The sequence below is a fragment of the Mauremys mutica genome, chromosome 12 (assembly GCF_020497125.1).
Source record: "Mauremys mutica isolate MM-2020 ecotype Southern chromosome 12, ASM2049712v1, whole genome shotgun sequence".
Lineage (NCBI taxonomy): Eukaryota > Metazoa > Chordata > Testudines > Geoemydidae > Mauremys > Mauremys mutica.
This window is the reverse complement of record NC_059083.1, coordinates 4,749,274-4,776,460: the sequence shown is the minus strand read 5'-3', so window position 1 is coordinate 4,776,460 and position 27,187 is coordinate 4,749,274. Positions and strand designations below refer to the sequence as shown.

At 50.2% G+C, this 27,187-nt stretch overlaps 1 protein-coding gene across 1 annotated transcript; it reads right to left on the bottom strand.

Moving 5' to 3' along the window:
* Window positions 1-2,087: 2,087 nt before the first annotated feature.
* LOC123345566 (E3 ubiquitin-protein ligase TRIM11-like) lies at window positions 2,088-22,934 on the bottom strand. Its single transcript, XM_044982542.1, has 13 exons — window positions 22,539-22,934; window positions 19,963-20,058; window positions 17,311-17,541; window positions 15,694-15,716; window positions 14,899-15,020; window positions 12,459-12,598; window positions 11,546-11,568; window positions 9,882-9,964; window positions 8,379-8,483; window positions 7,253-7,363; window positions 4,359-4,537; window positions 3,054-3,157; window positions 2,088-2,455 (listed from the first exon to the last, which is right to left on the bottom strand). Exons 1-13 carry the CDS (start codon window positions 22,920-22,922, stop codon window positions 2,320-2,322), a joined length of 1,737 nt encoding a protein of 578 aa, XP_044838477.1. The 5' UTR covers window positions 22,923-22,934; the 3' UTR covers window positions 2,088-2,319.
* Between the last annotated feature and the right edge of the window lie 4,253 nt (window positions 22,935-27,187).

Below are 27,187 nucleotides of genomic sequence, written 5' to 3'. Positions count from 1 at the left end.
AGGAAAATTGCTCACCACCCTGACCCACAGGCTGTGGGCTGGGCCTCAGGGGGAGAGGAGGAGCGGGGCAGGAGGAGAGGGGCGGGAGGCAGAGGTCTGGCCGCTCCTGCAGGGCCCGGGCCCTATTGGCCTTTGCTGTAATCTGCCACTGGCCCTTATAACTTTGCCACTTGAGGAAAACTGCCCCCAGATTGACCTGAGTTCTCCCAGGAAATGACATTCAGTCTAAATGCCTTGTGGTGTCAGTGCCCCCTGTCACCTTCATTAACATCCACTATCAGCTACTTCTCCCGCCTCTCACACAAACAGGCACGCTCAGTGCTCTCTGTCATCACCTCTTCTTCTCACTTCTGATTTGCTTCTCTACACACAAGTGGCTTATATTGCTGTAACTGCTCCTGGGGGAATTCTGCACCAAAAAAATAAACAAACATTCTGTGCACAATATTCTAAAATTCTGCAAAATTCCATGTATTTTATTTGTCAAGATAACAATATAATCACACCCGTTTCAATTATTTTGGTAATTTATTTCAAATCAATCTGTCAGCAATTATGTCTGTAACAATACAACAACAAAAATCAGAAAATGTTTTTTGGACCAATAGTTTCCTTACTAGGCATATTAATACCGAACTTTCAGTAATTCATTCAAGCTACAATGCGGAACCGTATTTCCTGCACCCCTCAGAAGCAGTGCAAAGGCTTGGGGGAGTCAGGGAGGAGCTAAGGGAGAGGGAAGGAGCCTGGGAGGGAACCTGGAGGGTTGTTGGGTGCGGGTGGGAGAATTATGGAACAGTTTATTTTGGGGGAGGGGGGCAGGGATTGTTAGGAAGTTGGGGAACCTCCCCCATGCAGACCCTGAGCCTCTTCCGTTCAGACACATCTACCCTGTTCCCATGTGTCCCTGCAGTCCTCCAACCCATCCCCCTGTGGGCCTGGAGCCCCTGCCCCCACCCCAGGTGACCCTGCACCCCCACTGCCATTCAGTCCCTGGCTCAGCGCTGTCACTGCACTAGTGACTAGGCACTGCTGAGGATGGTGTGGAGAGCTCACATCGCATCTTCCCAGGTGACCACAGCGGCTCCACACACCAAACACTCACACTTGGATACACTGGAATTGTTGGATCTGCTGGGTCCGTGGGGAGAGGAAACTGCAGTTCCAGCCCCGCTCCAGCTGTTAAACAGGGAAACTGTAACCTACCTGTTTAATAGGGCGAGATACATTGAGGAGATCTATTGGGTAGGGGAGATGGGAATTTATGTTGGGGTCACTGTTGCAAGGTAGATGCACAATTAGCCCCTCCACACCCAGACGTGGCTGGAATTGAGAGCAGTCATTTAGGGGACCCCACAGCCAGAGTCAGAGTCCACGGAGGGTGAATTGTCAGGCCGGCTGCTTTGCAAAAGGCCACGTGCCCTGGGGTTGGTCGGGAGAAACCGAGTCACGGGAGGAGAAAGCTATTTCGCGGTGGGCTGAGGCGCTGGGAAGGAGGGGGAGGAGTTGGTCAGCGGTGCCGCCAGTGTACAGGATGCGCTGGAGGGAGGGGAGAGATTGGCTGCCGGTGGGTGCTGAGCACCTGCTAATTTTTCCCCGTAGTTGGCACCTAGGAGCCAGGTTACATTGTAGAAATTAAGTTATTTTTATTATTGTGTTTTCTATCATTATCAGGCTTTAGAAAGTTGATACTGTTCGGTATAAATAAGTAAGGAATGTTAGTACTGTTTAATATGTTCAATTCGTTGTTTTAATAATGTATTTCTGAGGTAATGTTAAGTGAATCACTGGCTCTAATATGGAGTCTATGAACTATGACCCCTGGACTCCATCTCTGTAAGCGAACTTGTTTACAGCTTAGACACTGGAGTCGTCTGGCTCAAACCGGACAGAACCAGCTTTTCCCGCCAGAGCCAGCCCCCAACATTCCGTCCCCTCAGAACGTTTCCCGCCAAAAAGGCTGGATAAGAGCTTGCCCAGCGCCTGCGCGGGGCCGCCCATTCCAGCCCTCACAAAGGTTACACAAGTGGAGTTAGAGGATGAGGGTCGTCTGGTAATTTGGTGAGTCGGGATCTCTTCTCAGCTCTGTCCTCTGCTTCACTGTATGCTAGAAGTAGGTTAAGGGATAGAAATGTACAAGACTGGCAGGACTGATTCTGTTCTCATTTGCATCAGCTTCACCCTGGGAAGACCAGATTTAACCACATATTTCCCAATATTGTGAGAGTAACAAACCGAACAGGGAAAAACAAAGACCAAAAGTCTTTTTCTTGGTACCCCAGGAAGCAGTGAAATAAAAATGGCCCATGTTCCTAGTTCTTAAGCAATCTTTCTCTTTGCAAATTCATCAGGTTTGCTACAGATCCAGTTCCTCTGTGTGTAGCACTTTGAACTGCTGATAGTGATTTGGTACATATAGGCGCATTCTCCTCCTCCTCCTCCTCCTGTTTGAACCCTGCAAAAACATACGAGCAACAAAGCTACAATCAGTCAGGGATCAGACCCTTCCTTCTCATCTCAGAGGACTTCTGAGAGGATGAAATTGACCCCTGTGTAAGAGGCCATTACACGTAGAGGGTGAATAATGGATTTTTCAGTTCACTGGCGATTCCAAAAAAACTGACCAAAAAAAAAAAAAAAGTTATTCCAGGTCAACCTGAAAACGACATCAAGGTCATACAAGGAGTCTGTGGCAGAGCAAAGAATTAAGCCCAGGTCTCCTAGTGTCAGGTCAGTGCTGTAACAACTGGTCCATCCTTCCTGCTAAGGGAGCAGCTCTGGTCTCTGTGAGCCTGCACGGCCTTTGAGAATCAGCCAGAGCCCAAAGGGAAGGAAATGCTCTGACTGATGCCGGAGGGGCACTTGGACTGGGCATTTGCCAGTGAAGGTGCTGGAGTGATTTCCGGGTGAACTCCTGCCTCCCCCAGGACTGTAGGGGGGTCTCCATCCGTCCCACAGCAAGGGCTGGGAGTTTAGAACCGACCCACAGACACGGGAGCCCCCACCACAGCTGCCTGTGACCCAAGAGAGTGAAGAGAAAGAAAGTGACTCACAGGTCATTGAATACTGAGCCATTGGGCCACTTCCAGGGCTGGCCCGGTTCCCGCCTGAGGCCGATCCAAGGATCAAGGTAGCCCTTGTGTCGCATCAAGAAATCCTGTTAAAGAATGTAAAGGGGAAACAGACATTATGAACCGACCCTCTGGGACTCATCCTTCCCTCCCTCCCCAGAGTCACAGGGCCTGATTCTCCCTGATGCTAAGGCAGGGCAGCGTGACAGGGCCTCCGCATCACAGAGAACTCAGACCCTAGATCCGAAAGGGACCATCAAATGACCCAGCCTGACCTCCTGCACAACAAGGACCAGGAGTGACCCAGCAACTCCTGCATCCAGCCCCTAACTTCTGGCTGAGCTAGAGTGTGTCATTCAGAAAGTCACCCACACGTGATGTAAAGACTGCAAGGGACGGAGAATCCACGACCTCCCTCTGGAAGCTGCTCCCAGGGGTAATTAACCACTGACAAACAGTCGTGCCTTTCTTCCAGGTTGAATTTATCTAGTTTCAACACCTCTGGGTCTTCCTCTTCCTTTGCCCGCTAGACTGTTCTAGTACCTGATATTCTCTCCCTGTATAGATAAGGCCAGCATGGAGCCCTTTCAAAGACCCTGCCCATAGTCCCCCTGGGCCTCAGTCGCTCATCTGTAAAATGGGGATAATAATCTCCTCTTTGTATCAGAGGGGTAGCCGTGTTAGTCTGGTTCTGTAAAAGCAGCAAAGAATCCTGTGGCACCTTATAGACTAACAGACGTTTTTGCAGCATGAGCTTTCGTGGGTGAATACTTCGGACTTGCATCCGAAGAAGTGTGTATTCACCCACGAAAGCTCATGCTGCAAAAACGTCTGTTAGTCTAAAAGGTGCCACAGGATTCTTTGCTGCTTTTACAATCTCCTCTTTGTCTGTTGTGCATATTTAGAGTGTAGCTCACCACCACAGGGACTGTCTCTCCCTGTGTGTCTGTGCAGCACCCAGCACACCGGGGCCCTGATCTTAGCTGGGGCAGGGACTGTCTCTCGCTGTGTGTCTGTGCAGCGCCCGGCACAACTGGGCCCTGATCTCAGCTGGGGCAGGGACTGTCTCTCCCTGTGTGTCTGGGCAGCGCTCAGCACAACGGGGCTCTGATCTGAGTTGAGTCTCACTGCTACAGAGCAAATAAGTATAATTTTTATTTTGCATTCAGAAATGGCTTCGCCCTGTTTTGGAAGTTAGCAGCTGCCTCATTCAAAGGGGTCTTATTCTTTTTCTTCTGGGCTGAGAACTTTAATTTGTACTGAAAATCATTTTTTTTATTTCATCACCTTTTCCTGCAGGGTGTCAAGCCAAGCCAAGGAGGCACCATGGGAAGAGCAGAAATGTTGGCTCGAGGTCCAGTCTGCTTCATCCTCAGAGAAAAGGTAACATTTTCCTTGGTACCCGATCCAGTTTTCAGGGCAGCAGGTGGCAGGGCTGTCGGGAGGAGTCACAATGGCCTTTGACCCTGAAAAGTAAAAAGCGGTAAGAGCATCTTTCTCCCACTCCACCTCTGTATCCGCTGGGAATCAGAGGGCAAGAACCCTTCAGACGCAGGCTCCAGAATGTCTGGTGGCTGCTGCGAGTGACTAAAAGCATCAGCAATAAAACAAGGTGAGATTTATAGAGAGAAACGATCCCCAAATCAACGTCAAGCTCCCACTCTGAAATCAGGTCGTGTGACAGAACCCCCTGGACTGTACAGCAAAAATGCCCATCTACCAGATTTATTCACACAACCTGTCCCAGTATGGAGTGTCAAGTGTTTATGGGAGCACCACACGGAGAAGCGTTTCCACTTTTGCAGGTAAGTCTTATGGGTGGAGTCTTTTCTACTCTGCAGTAGGACATACCGGACTTGCTCAGAACAGGCTAGTTTGTGGTTCTGGAAGCATGAAGGAACCAAGCTGTCAGGTGGAGTTTCTGGAGCTGCGGGTGAAGAAGCCGGCCGCTGTCCTGAGAAAGCAGATCTGGTCTGTTGGGGAGAGTCCGTGGAGAACGGATGGACATGCAGAGCAGGTAAGGATACCATGTCTGCCTTGGCCAAGCCGGGGCAATAAGTATGACCCAGGCCTTGTCTCTGATCTTGCACAGGACCCCGTGTATCAGAGGGATCGGTGGAAAGGCTACATGAGAGAGTTGTACCACAGGATGAGGAACACGTCTCCTAGGGATGCAGTCCCAAATCCCGCTCTGGAGCAAAATAGGTGGCATTTGCCACAACCCAGAATTGCAAAGAGGTTTATCGATGAGGTGCCCCGGTGGGAGAAGAGCTGTTGTAGTATCGTGGGATGTAATTCCCATTCATGTTCTTTGGAGAAGTGTCAGCTGAGAGTGTCGGCGGTAGTGTTGTGACATCCGGGTAGGTATGAAGCGGTAATTTCTATGTGGTGTTGTATGCACCAATTCCATAACCGGATGGCCTCCATGCATAGGGAGTGCGATCATGCTCCCCCGTCTGTTGATGTAGAACATACATGCTGTATTGTCCGTTAGGACCCGGATAGATTTGTTCTTTATGATGAGGAGAAAGTGAAGGCAGGCTTGTCTTACTGCTCTGAGCTCTAGGAGATTTATGTGCAGACGCGTCTCAGGCACGGACCAGCAGCCTTGTGCCGTGTGTCCCCCCAGATGTGCTTCCCAACCAATCAGGGAAGCGTCCGTGGTGAGCATGAGCATCGGGGAGCGTTGCTGGAAGGGAACGCCCATGCAGAGGTTCTCTGGTCGTGTCCACCATTGTAGGGAAGCTAGAACATTGGCTGGAGTAATTAGCGTCATGCAGAAGCTGTGTCTGCTGGGTTTGTTGTTGGCGTTGAGCCAGCCCTGACGACATCTCATGTGCAGCCTGGCGTACTTGACCATGAAGGTGGTGGCTGCCATGTGGCCAAGGAGCTGTAGGCAAATTCTTGGCTGTTCGTCCCGGGACGAACAGAGACTGTGTGTATGATAGCGAGGAATCTGCTGTGTGGGAGTGAGGATCTCTAATAGTGCGACAACTATTTCTAATTCTATGTCTTTGTACTCATTTCCTTCAGAGACCAGGGAAGAGGATCAGCACTGCCCCGAGTCCTGTCTTCAGCCGAGGACGGTAGAGAAGGAACTGAGAGGGGGGGTATGGGAACCGCACTCCCAGACAGACTCTAATGAGACCACGAGACAGCAGCTGAGCACGTGTGTCCTGACCAGGCATTGCTACCGAAGATCTCCAATCAACAGCGCCGGGACGCACCGTCACCTGGAGTGGAGCACTCACAGGGACAGCGCTCAAAGAACCACCCCTGGGTTCTTTTGATCTGAACTGCTGCAGGGGAGGAAATGCAGAGGGGGGAAAAGGAGCAGAAAAACATCAGGGAAGAGGAAGGGAAACAGAAAAGAGGATGGGAGAGGAAAAGCAACAAAGAGCAGGAACAGCAACAGGGTCCCAGAGAAAAGCAAAAAGAACAGGGGTCCTTGTGGCACCTTAGGGACTAACACATTTATTTGGACACAAGCTTTCGTGGGCTACAGCATCCGATGAAGTGGGTTCTAGCCCATGAAAGCTTATGCTCAAATAAATGTGTTAGTCTCTAAGGTGTCACAAGGATGCCTGTTCTTTTTGCGGATACAGACTAACACGGCTCCTGCTCTGAAACCAGAGAAAAGCAAGTTCCCCCGCTCAGTGCTGCTGAATGTGACAGTACGTAACGTGACTGACTTAGCGATACAGCATGAGACTAATCAAGAGCTTAGTTAGTACAAAGAGGCCAGATTCCCCCTCGATCTCTCTTCAGTCTTACCACTGATGTCATTGGGAGACCAGTTACAGACCATAATTAAAAATGGCATTTGGCTCTCTTCTGCCAGAGTTTGACAGCCCTGCCTTAGCATGCAGTTTAGATAATCAATCGCTAGGTGTCACTGTTGCCTGGCTGTAAACATAAGATGCAAGAGGAGAACTTCAGAGGCGGGGCACAGACCAGATCAGACCAGGGGTCTCTATATTGCACTGACTGTGCACGTTTAACCCTCTGAGGCTCTGTTCTGGCTGGACTGGCAATAGAAGGAGCAGGAGGCCCCGCAGCGAGGCTGTGGCGTTGTAAGTAACTGCAGGTAGCTGATGTACATGACACCAGAGAGGTCAGGGCACGTCATCAGGACAGTTCTAGGTCGGAATGGAAAGCACAGAGCTGGGTTACACACTCACCTGACCAAGTAATCACTGCGGTAAAGAGAACTGCAAGTAGAACTGCAGCTACAACAGCAGCTACGATCTTCCATGCACCACGTCTCCTGAGCTTGGAGTCAAACCAGCGACCTAAAAAAGAAAAACAAGCCACCAATACTCACTGGGCTGCTCTAGAGGTGAGGGTGGGTCACTGGGGATAGGAACATAGGAACTGCCAGATGGATCAGACCATCGGGTCCATCTCGCCTGGTGTCCTGTCTCTGACCACGGCCGACACCAGCTGCTCCAGAGGAAAGAGCAAGACCCCGCGGTAGGAGATCTGAGACAACAACGTGCCCCCAGGGACAATTCCCTCCTGACCCCATTAGTTAGAAGCTGCCTTTAGCCCTGAAGCAGAAGAAATGGACAAACCAGCCTCGTAAAGTTAAGACACCACCACCACGAAGCCTGACCCGTTTCTAGAAGTCACCCTGCTTTGAAATTGGGACAGTCTCCCCTCTCCCCTCGCAGAGGCAGGGCTCTGACCATTCCCCACCCACTTCGACCTTCTGTGGGCTCAGGGGTCTTTAACCCACTCAGGATTTTCACGAGTGCCATGGGCAGGCATGACCCTCCTCCCAGATCTTCAGGGGTGGAGCTGGGAAGGGAAGGTTGCAGAGCCTATAGGAGGACTGCACTGTGCCTGTCTTGCATCTTAAATGTAGGCACATCTAGGCTGCCTGTCCACGCTCCACCCCCTTACAGCTAAGTGCAAAAGAGGCAACGTGTGGGGTGGTCATGTGACCCCCAACTTTTAAATTGTGCCCCCACCACACACTATCAACAGTTACGTGTCGCCTCTGGTCTCAACAGCTCCATTCACTAAGTGTCTGACTGAACCATCGTTTCCCACAACACGGAAATTTAAAAATGGATTAAAATTTAAAAAATGCTTATAAACAAACATCGATATCATCCGTCACAATCATAAAAAAACAAAAATCAAATTCTGCCAAGCCTAATGTTACGCATGTGCCTGAGAGCTTTGCAGGACAGGGCCTTAGTGCTGAAGATCCCAAGTTCAAGACCCACTGCTGACTTGCGTGTGGGGGAGCAATTACAATACAAAATAAAACTGTGCAATATACAGAAGAAAAGGACTTACCTGGACCACGATGTCCCACCCGTTTCTTGTCAAGCAGATTTAAGGTACCACCCCCATTCATGAATGAAATGTCTGGAACAGGCTCAGACACTAAATATTCAGCATCTAAAAACAAACATTTGTAAAGCAAGTATTTAGCTATTTGTGCACAGATCAGCCTCCCTGACCCAGCTGTTAGTGAAGAGGGGGAGCTGATAGGCCCTGCCTAGGGGGAAGGAGGTACTGAACTAAACGGGTAATTGCGCCCTCCTTAGTCTTTATACCTGTGAAATGTCTTATTCGACATCAGTAAATATGGTGGCTCCTTTGGCCTGAGCGATGTACCAATATTCGTGGGGTTGGAATGATGTTTCCATTAGGAGGAGAAATCAATGATACAAGTCAGATGCACTATGGAGCAATCGGTGTGGCTTATCGGAGAGCGCCCTCGACCACCACCTAGGGTTAATTCTTGGAGCTGCTACTGGCCTAGGGTGACTAGATAGCAAGAGTGTAAAATTGGGATGGGGTGTGAAGGGTAATAGGGCTTGCTAAAAGCTGCGTGGTGTAGACGACACGGCTGTGTTGAAACAGCCCTGTCGCTAAAAGTCAGCGCGTGTAAACGCTCTTTGTTGTCACTTTTGCTTACAAAAATACTTCCAGCCCCATGAGCGGTGTTAGCTTTGTCAGCAGGAGAGCACTCTTGCCGACAAAGCTGCGTTCACACTGCCACTTACGTCGGCAAAACTTTTGTCTTTTGCGGAGGGGCTTTAAGTACCCGTGAAAGACAAAAGTTTTGTCGACAACTTCGCAGTGTAGACATACCCATAGGAAACAAAGCCCCTAATATTGGGACACTCCCAATAAAGTCGGAACGTCTGATCACCCTATACTGGCCTGTCAGGTGACCTTGGACAAGTCACTTCAAAACTCTGTTCCTCAGTTTCCCCAGCTATAAAATCATATAATGATCGTGACCTCCTTTGTACAGCCCTGGACAAAAGCTAGAGATAATTAATCTTGTCTGTTTACAAAGAAGGCTCCCACAGTCCTGTCTCTCCAAACACTGTAGCAACAAACAGCAGCAGGCCTTCTCCTTGCTCAGAAATCCCCATGTCTGCCCCTCCAGCGAGCTCCGTGCCCAGAAAGCTCTGTCTCTCTGCTCCCTCTCAGGGTCACTCTCACTTCTCCAAGTTTCCTGCTTCCAGCACACCCAGGCTGCAACCGATATGCTTGCTAGTCCCTGTGTTTGCAAACAGGGAAGCCCTCAGCCCACACAGTTCAGCTGTGCAGGGCCAGGTGCCTAATCCCATGGACAATGCCTACAATTATGTGCATCTCTCTTCACTTCATAAAGGGACTTGATTGCTCCTTTTGTTGAGCCTGAAGGAAGGTGCTTGGCAAATCCACCGTCTTAAACAAGGTCTGTGATTGTCTTTGGATCAAAGACTCAATTGATGGGAACCACTAGCAGCTTTCAGCATAACAATTTAGTACCAAAATAGCCCAAAGATCATCCTTTACCTATGTCTCCCTCTGGCTCAACATTTATGAAGTCAGTTACATTATTCTGTCTGTCAGTAGGGACAACTTCTTGCTTCTGAGAGCTGTAGAGAAAAAAAATACATAGATACATTCCTGTTATTTCTTATTCTGTGACAGCTGGTTGAGAATTCAAATTTTGACAATAAAGTGTGCGTGTGGGGGGGGTCAGGGGAGAATTGATGACGTTTGTTGTTTTCCTCCCAATTTTCGATTAAATTTAGAGCTGGTCAAAATATTTTAAAGACTTGATGAAAACTTTGCTTGGAATGTTGACAAAAAAAAAGTACCAGAGCAATCCCCTGCCACACACAATTTTTACCCCGTTTTTCAACTAGATCTACGTTGTTTCATGCAGTCAACCGAAGTATGTGAGATGCTGAAAAACTGTTCACTCCAAAAGGTTACGGCCAGTTGTGCATCCAGCAAGACTCAGCAGTGCAGGGAAGGGACATAAGTAGAATTGGTCAAAGGTTTTCCAACTGAACAATTGGAAAATGCTGATTCAACAAAATCAAAGTATTTCACAGGACTGTGTTGATTTTGTCAAAATTTTCTATGGGAATGATTGAAATTTTGCATTTTATTTATAATATACTGCAGAATCACATCATTACGGGATGTATTAGCAGGATTATTGTAAGCAAGACACGAGAAGTAATTCTTCCGCTCTACTCCGTGCTGATTAGGCCTCAACTGGAGTATTGCGTCCAGTTCTGGGTGCCACATTTCAGGAAAGATGTGGACAAATTGGAGAAAGTCCAGAGAAGAGCAACAAAAATGATTAAAAGTCTAGAAAACATGACCTATGAGGGAAGATTGAAAAAATTGGGTTTGTTTAGCCTGGAGAAGAGAAGACTGAGAGGGGATATGATAAAAGTTTTCAAGTATATAAAAGGTTGTTACACAAGGAGGAATAAAATAGTTTTTCTTAACCTCTGATGATAGGACAAGAAGTAATGGGCTTAAATTGCAGCAAGGGAGGTTTAGGTTGGACATTAGGGAAAACTTCCTAACTGTCCGGGTGGTTAGACACTGGAGTAAATTGCCTAGGCAGGTTGTGGAAACTCCATCATTGGGGATTTGTAAAGCAGGTTGGACAAATATCTGTCAGGGATGGTCTAGATAATCCTTAGTCTTGTCTTGAGTGCAAGGGACTGGACTAGACGAGCTCTCAAGGTCCCTTCCAGTTCTATGATTCTATGGCATAAAAGTGTTGTTTAAGAGTAGGAGGGAGTATACAAGTAACAGGAAAGCGTGTGTGGTGAGATGGGAATTCTTGGCACATTGGTGAGGAATCATCTCTCCGGGAGAAGGGATCAGAGCCCCATTACAGAAGTCCAATTGGACAAAGCTCTTGAGAACAGACTGTAGGGAATGAACCTGAATTGTCCAGGTTTGGTACAGGAAGGATGGATGAGCTATGATTTATATAAGAATTAGAGGTTGGAAGACCCTATGGATTGACCCTCTTAGCCACTGTGTGCTGGAGCAGTCCTATCCTCAATCAATTCCTAACACCTCTTTCCAACGTAGGGCTCACCCACAGCTCACTGGTGTCAATGGAAGGACTCATGTTGATTTCAAGAGCATTGGATCCACCCTGTAGTGAAGTATGAGTGTGACAGAGAGGAGAAGACACTTACCTGTCTGAGCTGAGTTTGTCATCCTAGAAGGGAAAGAAAACAAGTCACTCTATGGAGATCCCCTTGTGATCTGCATCTCTATTCCCAGGTCAATTGTTACAGGAAATTATACATGGTTTGGTACCTTTGGTTGGGATTTTTCTATCTACATTATATTTCAGTTTTGATTTTCTATTGGGAAATCACAATGAAATATTTTGTTTTGGGTTGGTTTGACCCAACTTGAAACACTTCTGTTTGGTGAATTGAATCAAAACATTTTATTTTGAGTCAGTTTGACATTAAACTGCATCTTCCTACCATGCTTTGATTCCTTATGGGAGCTGTAGTTCAGTTGCCTCATGCCCATGTTCTCCCCTATGGGCCAGGCACCTTGGTTGGACTACATCTCCCATGAGGCACTGCATTCCCCCCTCTGACTGAGCCACATGGTGCATCATGAGACGTAGTCCAAAAAGAGGATCAGGCCCATAAAGGGAGAATGGGGGCATGAAACACCCAAACTACAGTTCCCATGAGGCACTGCAGTCAAAGGCAGATGCAATTTAATGTCAAAACTGACTCAAAATGAAACGTTTGGAGATTTCCAAATCAAAATTTTTCAGAACTTTCCATTTGGTGAAAATTTTTTTGATATTTTGACTGTCTCGATTCAAGAGGAAAACAAATGTGGAACTATCAAACAGAAATACTGACTTTCACTCGACCTTACGCTAACATTTCTAAGGGCCACATGAAGTATCTTATCACCTCCCACAAAATCGATTTACACCGGTGACGTCCCTAGTGGACTCAAAGGGCAGATCCTCAGCTGGTGTAGATCATTGTAACGCCACTGACTTCAATCCACTCTGCCGACCACTAAAGCCCATTCCTGGCACCCAGCTCCCTGAACGGCCGCAGAGTACAATACCTCCCAATCCAGCAGGCAAACAGAAGTGTCCTCTTCTTTAGGGCTGTCAGGCATATCCTCCGTTGGGTCTTCACCACTCACTTGTCCCTGAACCTCAGACGAGATGTTTTCAAGATGACCCAATTCTGGAGCCAATTCCACTGGGGAAAAAAAAGAGACTGAGAATCAGAACTGTAGTTTGTGCACCATTTAACAGTGAGCTTTCTGGAGCAGGGCCTGTCCTTGACACAAAGGGTTCCTGACCTGCTTGGCCTCCAGGCGCTAACAGAATCTAAATGTTACATAATCAATAAGGAAGAGTTCCAGCCCAGTTCATTGCTGTGGGATGATATTGTTACTATCAGCTCCCGAGGGCCAGTTACTCTGTTCCTGTGCCTGGGGGCGAACAGGGGGCCGAGCATTAAGCTGTCTTTGCCCTCCCTGTATTTTGGGTTTACGCAGGGGCTGCCCACTTAGGATTAGATCGGCATATAAAGGGTTACAATAGCTTGGCTAAGGCAAACACATGCTTTGCAGTTTGTGTGAAGTGCAGGTCCTGTGGGGAGACCTTGAAAGAATGTGGCTTAGTTGGAAACATTGGACCTGGAAGGTAACTGATAAGGGAGGAGGAAAAGTCTTTGGAGAAGAGGCCCCAATTGTCAGGAGCGGTTCTAACTAGTTTAAACAACGAAAATAATTAAAGAGTCACCAGTAAAAAAGGTATAAAAGCTCTTCGAGGATTCACTGCTAGTACCTGCGGGCCACTGTTGGAGCCGGCCAACATGGGGTTAAGGACGTCAGGTCTAGTCCTGTGGAAGTACCTGGTCCATACTTATAACTGCAGGATACTATAGGGGTGTGGTTACTGCTTCGGCATTTACGGCACATTTGGAGCAGCTGTATAAATACCACTGGGTCTTTAGATTTAATAAAGGGATTTATGGCTAAATTGGTGCCTAGGTGATGCCCTGTATTAATAAATAATAATAATTCCAACATACACGCATGGGTGTAACTAGAGCAGCCCCAGGGCTGCATGAAATGTTAGTTTGTACTTCACTAGCACTCTTTACGCAGCCTGTTAAAAAACTAGGCAAAAATCTAGATGAGTTGATGTACCCCCTGGAAGGCTTCTGCGTACCTGAGTTGAGAACCACTGCTCTAGGCTATGGGCTGCTCCCATGGCCTCTGGGAAGCAGAGATCAGCCAGAGGACATCCTGGCCACACCCCTGATCTGCCCCCTGCTCTGGCGGCTGGGAGCAGGGCTGGCTAAAGCTCGTATACCCAGCTCCACATTGGCAGGGGATTCTCAGAGGGCCATTTCTACCCCACTGAAGGCCGCTTTAAGCTTCATACCAAGGCTTGAGCGTGACTGGGAATCAAACTCTCAGGGTATGGCTACACTTGCGAGTTGCAGCGCTGGTGGAGGCTTTCCAGCGCTGCAATTAGTAAGTGGCCACACCTGCAGGGCACTTCCAGCGCTGCAACTCCCTGGCTGCAGCGCTGGCCGTACACCTGGCTCAGCATGGGGAATAAGGATTGCAGCGCTGGTGATCCAGCACTGGTCATCAAGTGTGGCCACACACCAGCGCTGTTATTGGCCTCCAGGGTATAAGGATGTATCCCAGAATGCTTTTAACTAAATTACTCTCTTTGTTTTGTTGTGAACCTCCGGAGCGGAGCTCCGGGAGCTGCTCTACCGGAGCTGTTTGCTGTGATCAATCTGTGAACAATCAAATGAGATCCTCCTCCCTGCGTGATTCACAGGGGTTGAGTGTTTGCTTTTTGCTTGACCAGCAGCGAGAAAAGGAGTCGGCAGCTGCTTCTGCAGGCTTTTGCAGTTAAAGAATAAGGGGTTGGGTTTTGTCGTCAACTCGGCCGGGCTCCGTGCACTGGGAGCTGCTTCAAACAGCTCCTGTTTGCTGTCATCAATCTGTAACTACTGTCAACAATGAAATGAGATAACCCCCTGCCTGTCTCATTCACAGGGGTTGAGTGTTTGCTTTGCTTGAGAGAAACGGGGGGGAGGGGGCAGAGGGGGGAAAGCGAGTATGTTGGATGCAGGCTGGTTGCAGTTAACAGTAAGGGGGTGGGAAAATTCTGATTTTGCACAGTGTCAGTTCCAAAAATCCACCCTCTCTCTTCCCCCCCCCCCCCGGTCTCTGTCACACACACCCCTCTTTTGAAAAGCACATTACTGCCACTTGCATTGTGGGCAGCTATCCCAGCATTCACCTCTCAGTACAGCGCTGCAAATGCTGCAAATATGGCCACACTGCAGCGCTGGCCCTGCACAGCTGGACGACCAGCGCTGCAAACTACCAGCGCTGCAACTTGCAAGTGTAGCCATACCGTCAGTGATCACTACTGGAAACCACCCTCGCAAATATTTTAAAATTCAAAGACCCTGTGGGAATACTTACCTTAGTAGAAGCAATAACATTACCGTTACAACTTTACCTCTGAAATTCTCCAGCAGATCACGTAGAACTTTCTGGCTTTCCGAGAGAGCCTGCGCCCTGCTCTCCACTTCAGTCAAAGAATCAACAGGCGCCTCCTCCTCACCGTTCACCTGCTCACACCTAACGCAGACAGAACGAGGTTCCTGTCAGAATGCGCCTTCCTAACCGCCGAATCCACTCAGCGAGCAGACAGGACACGGGGGCGAGCGCAAGCTCGGAGCATGCTGGCCCGGTGTGTTATTTAGAACAGAGAACAAAGTAAAGTTGGGAATTAAAAAGAACCTGAGGATTCCTCACCTCGGCCCCCCCTTGCTCAGCCCCTGCCTGGGCCTCATGTCCTCAGTTCAGGGCCACTAGATGCTCAAGATGATGATCATTATTGAGCAGACTGTTCACCCCTGTTGTCCCGTATCATAAGACTAGTATTCAAGCCACAATAAGCAGCATCTTCATTCCCAGGATTCCTACTTTGGAGGACAAACCAATGTCTAGCCATGGGGGTTAGGGAGGGAACTCCCTCTAGGGCAGGTTATCCCATAACTGGCCACTAGGGGGAGACTCGCACCTCCCTCTGAAGTAGCTGGCCCTGGCCACTATCAGAGACGGGATACTGGGCTAGATGGGCCCTTGGTCTGATCTGCTCTGGTAATTCCCGCGTTCCTGGGATGCTTTCCCTGTTCCATCCTCTTAGCCACGAGGAGAATGAGGTGGGAGGGGGCATTATACATTCCCAGTGGGCTCTCCACCCTTCCCCAGTGTGATGAAGCACGGGGCTGACTAAGGAGACACATACCTGCTTAAGGTGCTGTCAATGTCCTAGAACGGGAAAAGGAAACAAAAAAAAACTCAGCTCATCGGCCACAAACCTGAAATCCCTCCTAGGCAGGGGACTCACTTTGCCTTTATGTTTGATTCCTATAGGAAGTTGGGCATGTTTGGAAACTTCATGCGTGGCTCTGTTCTCTTCCCAGCTCTGCCAGTGCCCTGCTGGGTGACCTTGGGCAAGTCACTTCCCCTCCCTGTGCCTCAGTTTCCCCAGATGTAAAATAGGGATAGTGATATTGACCTTCCTTTGGAAAGTGCTTCGAGACGTACTGATGAAAAGCTCTAGATAAGAGCCAGGTGTTAATATTACTGTTTATGTCAGAGCTATTTGAATTTTTTAGATTTTGACCTTTGGATGACATGGGAAATTTTTGATTGAATTGTTTTGCAGATTTCCCCCATCTTGTTTGACCAACCATGGAGCAGGTGAGAAATAAATTTGGCATTTGAATTTAAAAATTAAATAGAAAATCAGGAGGAAATTATGATTCCACTCCTCTTTCCCCCTTTTTAAAAAATTCAGCCATCTCTACCATTTATCTAAATGGTCTGTCTCAATGTGTCTGTCTCAGATTACAGAAGGGCTGTCAAATATCTGGGCTGCTTAACATGGTAATGGGGCCTGCATGACCTATGCAGATACTAATCAAGGCTGAGAGTCTGCAGTAAGAAAAAAAAATGTTTACAGCCTTCATGAATGCAAAAAAAAAAAAAGTTGTAAAGGTGATAAAAGTGTGACCAATGCAGTGAGATCTACAGAGCACCTGAAACAATAGCTCTGAGGGGAAGAACTCCCTTCTTTAATCTCACTGGTTGTTGACCCTGAAGCCTAATGATTACGATTTGATGTCCGCATTAACTATTTCATTGCTGATCATTTTAACAGATGAGATAGGGAAGGGAGCCAGTGAAGCTCACAGAGAGAGTTATAACAGCAGGAAGTGTATCTGTGTGTGTGAATGCAGTATGGACTCAACCAGCTCATGTGTGTAAGTAAGTGTGCAAGACGGTTGGACAGAATCAGATTTGCTCTGTGCGTGTGCGTGGCAGAATTTGGTGCAATATATAAATATCCAGCAAAGTTTTATGCTGCACTGAATACAATGGCACCTGAACACTTCAGACACATTTGTTCTGTATATGATACACAAAGGGCCAAATTCAGATGCAGTGTAAATAGTTGTGCTGCTCTGAAATCAAAGGACCACATACTTCAGGTCATTGGGTAGGTCTGCAAACTTCTGTACATTTTACTCCCTCAACGATCCCGTGCACCTGACCTTTACTAATTACACTGTAAGATCTTTGGGCAGGGACTGTGTGTCTGGGCAGCGCCTGGCACAAGGGGGCCCTGATCTCCGCTGGGGCAGGGACTGTCTCTCCCTGTGTGTCTGGGCAGCGCCCGGCACACTGGGGTCCTAATATTAATTGAGGCCCAGATTTTTAAAAGGTGTTCAGGCACTGCTAGGGTCAGCACTGCAACTCCCAACTGAGTTAGGAACCTAAATCTCATTTTCTAAAGTGATTTAAGTACTTAGGAGCCTAAATCCCATGGACAATTGGAAATTTTTTTGACAGGTCTTACCTTGAACAGCTCAATCCCCGGCTGCTGGCACTTCTGATTTATCTCAGCTATCAGGTTATCGAGATGTAATAGCCCCTCAGAATGTCTGTTGGTACTTTTATTCCTCGTCTTCCCAAAGTCCTGTATCGTGCCTTCCAGGCGGTCACGCAGGAGCTGCTCTCTCTGCTTCAAAACCTGGCGCACTTGCTTGAATTCAGACAAACTCTCCTGCTTCTGGCGTTCTAGCTGTTTCTGTCACGAGATATAAACAGGGCAGTGACAAAGTGAAACAGGATTCCCAGGTCCCCCTTCCCAGTAGGGACTGCATTTCAGCTGTGAGAGATTGAGCCCTGTTAAGACAGGGCAGAACTTTGGGGTGGGGGGGGGGGGGGAAGCAGATTCTCAGCGGGGGTACATCTGCACAGCCCTATGGTCCTTACACATCAAACTGGAGCCAGTCTCACCTGGAGATGTCTAGACACAATTTTCAGCACAAGGTGCCTACCTGTGTGATTTTTCTAGGGAGCCTAGATCCAAAGGAGAGGGAATCCCAAAAGCACTGAACAATTAGGCTCCCATCTTCCACTAAAGATACTTTTGAAAACATTTACCTGTACTCTGGCCTCAAATCCCCAGTCCCAAGATTTTCAAAGTAAGAACCTAAAATTAGGCTCCTAAATCCATATTTCATAGAGCTAGCTGGGAACTGTAACTTCCATTCCATGGTAAATTCTGACATTTAAAAAAAATTCATTCTGAATGGGAACGAAAACCCGAAATTTCAAAATTTCCGATGAAACAAACATTCTGAAAAACTGCGTTTTGACAGTGTCAGTTTGAAGCATTTACTTTTGATTTTAATATTAGTTAACTATTATGTAGCTGTATTATACAGGGGCCAGGCAGGGAGCTGAGGGGGCAGGATGGAGCCATTCCTCATGCCGGGTGAGGGCGGCTGAGCTAGCCACAAGTGGCCGAGCCAGAAACATGCAGAGGCTGGGAGGGGGGCCCCCCCCCTCCGGCTCACTCGGCCCCTGTCCCCAGCAGCCAGGCCCGGGTGAGGAGCAGACCACCGCTCCCGCCCCAGCTGGGTTCTCTTGCAGACAGAAACTGCATTGCATGGAGGCAGCAACTCTGAGTGACCACCCTCACACGGTGGGAGAAGTAGCTCCATCCTTCTCCCTCTGCTCCCTGCCCAGCCCTGACTGTCGGAGACCAAGCCGGAAATGTACCAAGGGAAGGTGCAGCAGGAGAAGGACAAATCCTCTCCCCTGCCCGAAACCCCCCGCAGGTAACTCTGGAAGGGAGAGTGCAGCGCCCTTAGGATGGGTGGCCACTGGGAGCAGGGTCCCTCTGCTCAGCCAGAGGTAGGGGCGTTGCCTGCACCTCTCGCCCTGCTGCGGCGTCTGCAAGGGCACGGGAGCTCAGGGGAGACACTGGTGCCATGAGTCAGCCAGGGCCAGCCCAGAAGCACAAGGCCCCGCGCCTTTGCCCCAGCCCCCCAGGAGACGGTGAGATTGGCTGCCCTGGTCCAGGGACATGGGGTTGGAAAGTTCCTCCCAGAGGCAACACGTGGGGCAGTCACATGCTCCCCCCTTTACATTGTGCCCCTCCACTGTCCCCTCCAGGAGCGGTCTCTGGGTGCGATGCACTTAACCCACTCCCTGCTCCAGGGGCTGGGAACGTGACTGGTGTGGCTCACTGCACGGGGAGGACTCTGAGTCAGGGGGACTTTCTGCACCTTTGAAGGCTCCGTCACATGGCCAGGATGGCATGAGAACCAAGCCCAAGCACCTCACTGCAGCTTGAGTGCAGAACAAACGGGGATAAACGGCGTGTGAGTAAACAGAGCCTGGAAATTAGGTTTCTAGCCAGCCGAGGAGGTAGGTTCGGGAACAGCTTTTTAATAGGAGCGGGGGGGATGACACCCTACCTAGTTTTAAGATAGAGCTTGATAAGTTTAGGAATGTGGTGGTAGCAGGAACCGGACTCAGTCACCCAGGAGGCCTCTTTCAGTCCTATGTCCCTAGGAACGTGAGCTCCACGCTTTTGTCCGGAAGTTCCCTGATGTAAACTCACCTGTGATCAACTATGCAGCTGAAACCACCATGAGAGGGGCAGTGAACACACAGGAGAGAGCCAGGCTGGAAGCCACCGGGACGGGAGCGCTCGCAGGAGTGGGGCTGTGGCGGGACAGCTTCCCACCCCATTCAGGAAGGCTGCTTGCCCCAAAAGCCACTGAAGAGCATCTGGACCCTCTGGAGACGCAGAGGAACCATCTTTACTTTGTTCTTTTAATTGGGCCCCTGGGCACTCAGCCTGGGTCCCTCAGAGACGCCCAGCGGGTTGGGGCCCCAGCCCCACTTCAGATACCACTTCCCTTCCGCCCTGTGAGGCGCAGCGGGGGAGCCTGGACTGGCCTGTGGGCTGCAGGGTTATTTTGTTTACATTTTTAGTTTTGGACAAAAACAGAAGGTGGGGAGCTGCCTTCCTAAGACATACAGCCAGAGCGTGCGCCCCACACTGACTCTACGGCCAGGGAAGGGCATCTGGGAGGAGAGAGAGACGCCCCCATCCCCACCCCAAGGGGGCGCCCTAGAGGCACATCCTATGACAGGAATATTAACAACACTGGCGACTACCAATGGATCAGGATGAAGAGTGGACGCTTACCAGTAGAATTCGATATTTCCCTTCTTCAGCAGCTGCCCGTCCCCCTCGCTCATCTCTCACACGCTGAACACGAGCCCGATGGCTCAGAAGCTGCTCCTGCAACAATCCCAAAGAAAATCACTTCAGCTTTACAAGTGACCAGGGGTGAGCTGGAGCCGGTTCGCACCGGTTCACAGGAACCCGTTGTTAAATTTAGAAGCGGTTTTAGACCCGCTTGTTAACTGGCTTCCCTGCGCGGGAAGCTTTGGTGGGCTCTGGCTGGGAAGGGTGTAATTCCTCCTCCCGGCCGCTGGGGGGCGCTGCGCTGCGGGAGCCATGTGAGCTGCCTCCTGGCCCTGTTGCTGCTGCCTGGTGGGTCCCCGGCTGCCTCCTGCTGCTCGGGCTGCTCCCAGCCCCTCCCCCCGGGGGAGTGTCTGCACTGCACCCCTCCCCCATTCCCGCTGCCCCCAGCTGCCCCCAGCCAGCCCCTGTCTGCACCTCCTGCCCCCCCGCCCGCCCGCAGCCCCAGCCTGCAGCCACCTCCTGCTCCCAGCCGCTCTCCCTGTGTGAGTGTCTGCACCCCCCCCGCTCCCCTCCTGCCCCCAGCTGCCCCCTGCCACCCACCCGCAGCCTCTGCCCCCCCCACCCCCAGCCAGCCCCTCTCTGCACCACCTGCCCACAGCCAGCCCCTGTTGCAGCCAGCCCGTGTCACACTCCCTGCCTCCAGCTAGCCCGGCCCCACGCCCCTGTCTGCAGCCAGCCCCATGTCCACTGGTGCCCTGCAGTTCTCAGGACAGTAACCCTGCACACCTGCTTCAATGAGGGGGGGCAGGGAGCAGCTGGGACCCACATGTGCCCACCCCAGGGTGACCAGACAGCAAGTGTGAAAAATCAGGACAGGGGTGAGGGGTAATAGGAGCCTATATAAGAAAAAGACCCAAACATTGAAACTGTCCCTATAAAATAGGGACATCTGGCCACCCTAGCACACCCCCAGGGCGTGGCGGGGACCCACACATGTGAAACAGAGTCATTTCTAGTTCAGCCCCATCTTTTTTAAAAAGAACTTTAGGTCGGGTTAACATACATCTGTATTTTCCCAGAGATGTCAGGCTTTTAGGTTCTTAAATCGCTGTCTGGGTGGTAAATTTTAAAAATTCCTCCCGGGGAAAATACGGACGTATGGTAACCCTATTGGTACAAAAAATCCATACTGTGGCACATCCCTTAAATCAGAACTTTTTATAGGGAACCAGTTGTTAAGATTTTAGCAGCTCATCACTGCAAGTGACCTTAAAAATAGCCGTCAGCCTGAAACGTGGCCTGGCAAGGATCTGTGTTTTAATTGGGCGTGTGCCCTACATGGCTTCTTTGTGATGGATAAAGAAAACCTGGACATGGAGGGAGGGGGTTTTTGTGTGTGTGTGTGGGGGGGGGGTGCATTAGAAATAATAGGTGGGGGCTTCCTGTGATGGGGGTTCATCCCACACTTGCCCTGAAGGGGTTGATGGGGGCTCAGGAAGGGGCCAGTTAACCAGACAGGCTCAGGTGCGGGGAATCAGGTGGTGTAAGCAATCCCCTGAGTGAATAATGGGGGATCCCCGCTGAGGAGGAAGGAGCTGGGCTGGGTTTATAGCAGCAGGAAGATGACGGAGAGAGAGGCAGCTGCACAGGAGGAGTCTGCAGTCACTTCCTGGGAGAGCTGAAGGGACGCCATTTTAGATGTTAGGGTGTTTCTCCTGGCCGTGGAGAGGAGCAAGGGACTGGGGGGGAGGGGGCTCCTGCTTGGTGAGGGGCACGGAGGGGAGCAGCAGGCAGGGGGGACTGATGCTGGGGGCGCAGTTTTAAGGAGACGGGGAAAGAATAAGCAGTAAAACAGGTCCCAAAACATACACCCACTTTTTGGGGGAGGGGTATTTGGGGGCTGCAGGCCAAAGCAGCCGACAGTTACTCGCTGGCAGAAGGAAGTTTTGGGGGAGCCAGAAGGTTCGGAAAGACTCAGGAAAAAGGCAGGACGGTCCAGAATGGGACAGACCTTGGTTGCTGATTAAAGGGGCCCTGAGCTGGAACCTGGAGTAGAGGGTGGGCCCGGGTTCCCCTCCCGGCCACTGGGGAAGCGGCACCGGATGGCAAGGCAATAAAATAAATATATATATAATTAAAGCCTACAGAGAAGAGGCCTGTAGAAAGAATTAAGAGGGACGTAGAGGGGTAAAGACTGTAGAAGGCCTAGGGATCGACAAGTCCCCAACCCCGGAAATCTTTATCAACCCAGACACCAGGCCTGGTCCTCCCCACTGCTCCACTTCCAACAGCAGCAGCTGGGACAGGAGATTTGGGATTTCTGGTCCCCCTAGTCCCAGTGAAGGGATAAATAACCCTGTGGGAAGAGGCAGGTAAAATAACCCCGATTTCCTCCCCCCACCCCCGCTTTGCATAGTCCCATACGCCTGTGAAAAATGGACGTCAAACGCTACTATTCTGATCCAGTAACATTTTACACCCACTTTGTTCCAATGTAAGTGACTAATGTGCAAAGCAGGGGAGTTGTATCCAAAACAATCTAACCCCCTCTGATTTCTACCCAAATAACCTACCTTAAACTCCTCTGCAGCTTCCTCAATGGGAATGACGGTGTGAGCTCTGTGTTCTCGAGACTCTTTGCAAACCCTGCAGATGAGGGTCCGGTCCTCTTTGCAGAAGAGCTTCAAATCATCTCGATGTTTCTTGCATTGTCCTTCTAGGCGTCTTGCTATGCCCACCACCGCCTCCACCTGCTTGTTAGGCCTCAGCGCTGCCTCGGGGAGAGGTTTCCTGCATTGGGGGCAAAGGCCTGTGCCCGAGGCCCCCCAGCTGCCAGTGATACAGGCTTGGCAGTAATTGTGCCCACAGTCTAGAATCACTGGGTCTTTAAAGGGCTCCAGGCAGATGGCACAAACCAGCTCATCCTGGAGCTTTTCCCCCCAGTTCGGAGCCGACATGGCTGCTGTGAAAAAGACGAACAAACTTTACTTTCACTTTCCTCTCCAATGTTTGTTGAGCATTGGAGCTGCCCCCGCCCTTCCTGGAGCCTTCAGTGCAGTTAGTTAGTTCTGATCTCTCGCAGGGCGGGGGGGGGGGGGAATAGCAGAGAGCTGCAGGCCCAGTAGCATCTGCTGAAGCCGACGCCCTCCCTTGGGTTAAAATCTGCTGCCAGCTGTTCACAGGGGCTAAAAGGGGGCAAATCAGGGGTGGGTTGGGCAGAGTCTGAGCTGGGGGTGGGCAAACAGCTGGAGGCAGGGGCAGGGGAGGGGGACGAGCTGGGTAAAGCCCAGGGGTGAGGGGCTCCCAGACGGTGGCAAAGGGAAAACGCCTGGCACAGGGGAGGGCAGAGGGGAACAGTTACCCCGATGGGCTGAAACACCTGCCATGTTTGCAAACAAAGGGGGTGGGGCAGAGGAGATTTTTTATTTCCCCTCTCAAAGGACAATGCATCACAGGACCCGCTTCCCAGGGCCGTGTCCTGAAGGGCACAGGGCGTCCCAGTGCCTAGACACGGCAGTTCCTCCTGATCCTATATAATGTCCGGAGGTGCTACCAGAGAATTCAGAAATACTTTCTACCCCGACCCCCGCAAAAAAACCCTTGTGTCGCACAGTACAAGTAGTTAAAAGAATCCCTTACCGTGTATATGTCTGCGTACAGTCTCATAACGGTTCACGGGTTTGTCTTATCTGCTGCTTCTAATTGTTCACTTTTTAAAATGTTATTTTTTATTACTCTGAGCACTTCACCAGAGAAGTTTGTCAGCACTGTGCCCATGAGGGACCCTTAGCATCACTCCTATATTTCATATCAGCCCATCATTCCTCCTCTTGTTACGCCTTTACATCTTACAGTGGGCAGCAGACAGGCTTTCAGGTCTCTGTTCATTTTATATATACCTGCCCCTGGATATTTCCACTGCATGCAGCCGACGAAGTGGGGATTCGCCCACGAAAGCTCATGCTCCAATACGTCTGTTAGTCTGGAAGGTGCCACAGGACTCTGCTGCTTTGACAGCGGTTACTAAGGTTCTGGGGTTTCACTCTGGGGAGTTTCTCCAGGCTCATTTTTTTAAATTGAAACACATGTAAAAGTGTTAAATAAAGGGCTCTGTCTTCAGATAGGCCCTTCTGTCCAAGTGTTTGTTCCTTTACAAAAAAATTTCACTTGTAGTTGTTAAAAAGTCAGGGAAGAAGCAGCCTTCTTCTCTCTGATCCACTGACTCCCAGACGCTGGTTTTGCTAACAGGGGCTTTGCCAAAAAAGCAAATTGCTTCAAATTGTCCTTACTGAAAAATGACCAAGGTTAGTGTGACAAAGTTCCTCCTCTACCTTGGAGGGTCCTGCGCTTATTGGTGGATTTGCTCACCTCAGTGATCTTCCCCCACAGTCCGGGTCAACTCCTCCTGTGTCTGATCAGGAGTTGGGAGGTTTGGGGGGAACCTGGGCCCACCCTCTACTCCGGGCTCCAGCCCAGGGCCCTGTGGATCGCAGCTGTCTATAGTGCCTCCTGGAACAGCTGAATGACAGCTACACCTCCCTGGGCTACTTCCCCATGGCCTCCTCCAAACACCTTCTGTATCCTCACCACAGGACCTTCCTCCTGGTGTCTGATAATGCTTGTAGTCCTCAGTCCTCCGGCAGCAGCACCCCCTCACTCTCAGCTCCTGGTGCCTCTTGCTCCCAGCTCCTCACACGCACCCCACAAACTGGAGTGAGCTCCTTTTTACACACAGGTGCCCTGATTAGCTGCCTTGATTGGCTGCAGGGGATCTAATCAGCCTGGCTGCCTGAATTGGTTCTAGCAGGTTCCTGATTACTCTAGTGCGGCCCCTGCTTTGGTCACTCAGGGAACAGAAAACTGCTCATCCAGTGACCAGTATATTCACCCTCTGCCAGACTCCTGCACCCCACTGGCCTGGGTCTGTCACATAAGTCTAAAACATAGGGGGGAACTTTTAAAAATTGTTTGTTGCTAAGGGCTTATGGTTTTAACTTTTATTAAAGCCCCTATGGGAAAGGGCTACATGGCAGGAAAGATGCTTGGGGGGTCTGTTTCTTTAGATAAGAATAAGGTAGTTAAAGATGGGAGGGGTAGTGAGGGGAGGGGGAGGGACATGGCTCTTGTTTAAAAATCCTGGGACTCTGGGATCGGTTCAGGAAAATGAATTCTCTGGCACTGCTGTAGAACCACATCGGATCGGGCCGATCCAAAGGCGGCGATAACCAGCCTGAGGGGCTGTGAACTTGGAGAATCCCTTGGGGAGAGGTCAGATCTCTCTCCCACTCAGCCACGTGCTGGCTATCTCTGACCTTTGCAAAGGGGATTTCTCTTCCCTTTTCCTGCCATGTTCTCTCCTCTAACCTGTGCTTAACCCAGCTACATGTTCCTCTTCTATTGAATGGTTTGAAATGCTCTTTTCTTAACCTACCTTTATATTTAATACTTTATATGTTTCTTTTTTACCTGCCTTTATATTTTATACCATGGACTGTGGCAAATTGCCAGCACTATTATGATGGGTCTCACACTTTCTCTTCTTTGGGGGGTTCAGGGCACCATTTCTTGCCCCTGCAGTGGCATGTTAACTGCCCCACTAGTGCCCTAGAGGAGGGGAGTGGAGAGGGAGGGACCTGGGCCCGCCCTCTACTCCAGGTCCCAGCCCAGGGGCCCTGAGGATAGTGGTGAACCACTTGAACTGATGGTTCATTCCTTCTCCTGCCCTTCAGCTTGGGGGAAGGGGGGCTTCCTGCCCTCCCTCTGCACAAGCCAGGTGCCTCTTACCTAAGGTCTAGGACTTCTTAGCTCACTGCCGCACTTCTCCAAACTGTCCTTTACTCCAGTCCCTACACTGTCTGATTGAAGCAGGGGGTTTTATCAGGTGACTGACTGCAGGTGCTCTAATTGGCATCAGGTGCTCTAGTTAATCTATAGCAAACCTTCCTCCCCTTACAGGGAATAAGGCTCCCTTGTAACCCTCTGGCCATGCTGTAGCACAGTACTTACTAAACAGTTTCTGCTTCAGTAAATGCCCGGTTTTTTGGCCATGTGTGTTCTTTTTAAACCTATTGTTTTTAATCTATTCTTTCAAACTAACCCTTTAAAAACAAAAATCTGTATTTTTCTTTAAGTTCTCTTTCTATTCTTTAATAACATACCAAACTCGGCCTTTACAATCATCTCTCCTCACAAACCTAATTTAAAAAAAAACCCTAATCACTTTGTCCAGGTTCGCCAGGCTCAGCACCAAGATCCCGCTGGGCGACCTCTCTGCTGGGGAAGCCACACCCAATAGTGGGGCACCCCCTGGATGTAGGAGACCTCGATGTTGTTCTTGCCCTGGATTGAGACGAACACCAGCTACTGCCCCTCGCAGCGGGTCACCAGCCGGGCGTTCTCCTGCAGGCAGCCGACCTCCCGGCTGAACATCAGCAGCGCGTGGTCCAGACACTCCTCCATGGGGCGAGAAAGGCCACCCAGGGACGCCAACCGATTCCGCACCTTGGCGATGTTCTCCACGCTCAGCACCTCTGGGCGGGTGGAAATCGAGGCACAGGGATCCATTGGTCCCTCACACTGGTTCCAGGTGCTGCTGGCTGATGGGAGTGGATGGAAACTTGGTAACAAACTCACAAGCTCTGACAGTGGGAGAGGAAACAGGTCATGGGGTCTGAGATCTCCCTTTGAGGCACAGCTGAGATGAGTGTGTGGAGGACTCAGCCTCGTTGGGGGAATGGAGCTGGTGGAAAATGAATCGTTGGGTCTGATTTCACCCATAATTACACTGGAGCAATTCCACTGGCTTCTGGATTTACACCAGAGTCACTGAGATCCGAATCTGGTCCTGATCTGTATCCCTAGGATGCCTGGGTTCTCTCCCTGGCTCTGGGAGGGGATCCAAGTGAGGTCTAGGGGGCTAGAGTGGGGGAGAGGGAGGGAGCTGGGAGCCAGGACTCCTGGGTTCTATTAGGCGTTGGCTACAGCAAAGCGTAATTTGGATTAAGGCTGGGTGTGGATGCAGCACGTAGCCACAAGCCCTTTTCTCCTCCCCTTCCCGGAAAGAGAGAGAGAAACTCGGAGGAGTCTCAATTACCCTTGACGAGGAAATCGAAAGTGAAGGGCAGCCAGGAGAGGCTTTGGGGTTCCCAGTTTAACCTTGAGGGGTACAGGCAGAGCAACCTCCTGGCCAGGGACACAGGGAGGCAGGGGGCCCTCGTCCGTC

Excerpts from the sequence above, each read along its gene's own strand:
- LOC123345566 (XM_044982542.1), bottom strand. The coding sequence starts at position 22,922 with ATGTCGGCTCCGAACTGGGGGGAAAAGCTCCAGGATGAGCTGGTTTGT. Across the intron at positions 20,059-22,538 it reads AAGCTGCAGAGGAGTTTAAG|GAGCAGCTTCTGAGCCATCG; the intron begins GTAGGTTATTTG and ends GGATTGTTGCAG. Across the intron at positions 12,599-14,898 it reads TCTGCTGGAGAATTTCAGAG|TGGAATTGGCTCCAGAATTG; the intron begins GTAAAGTTGTAA and ends TTTTTTCCCCAG.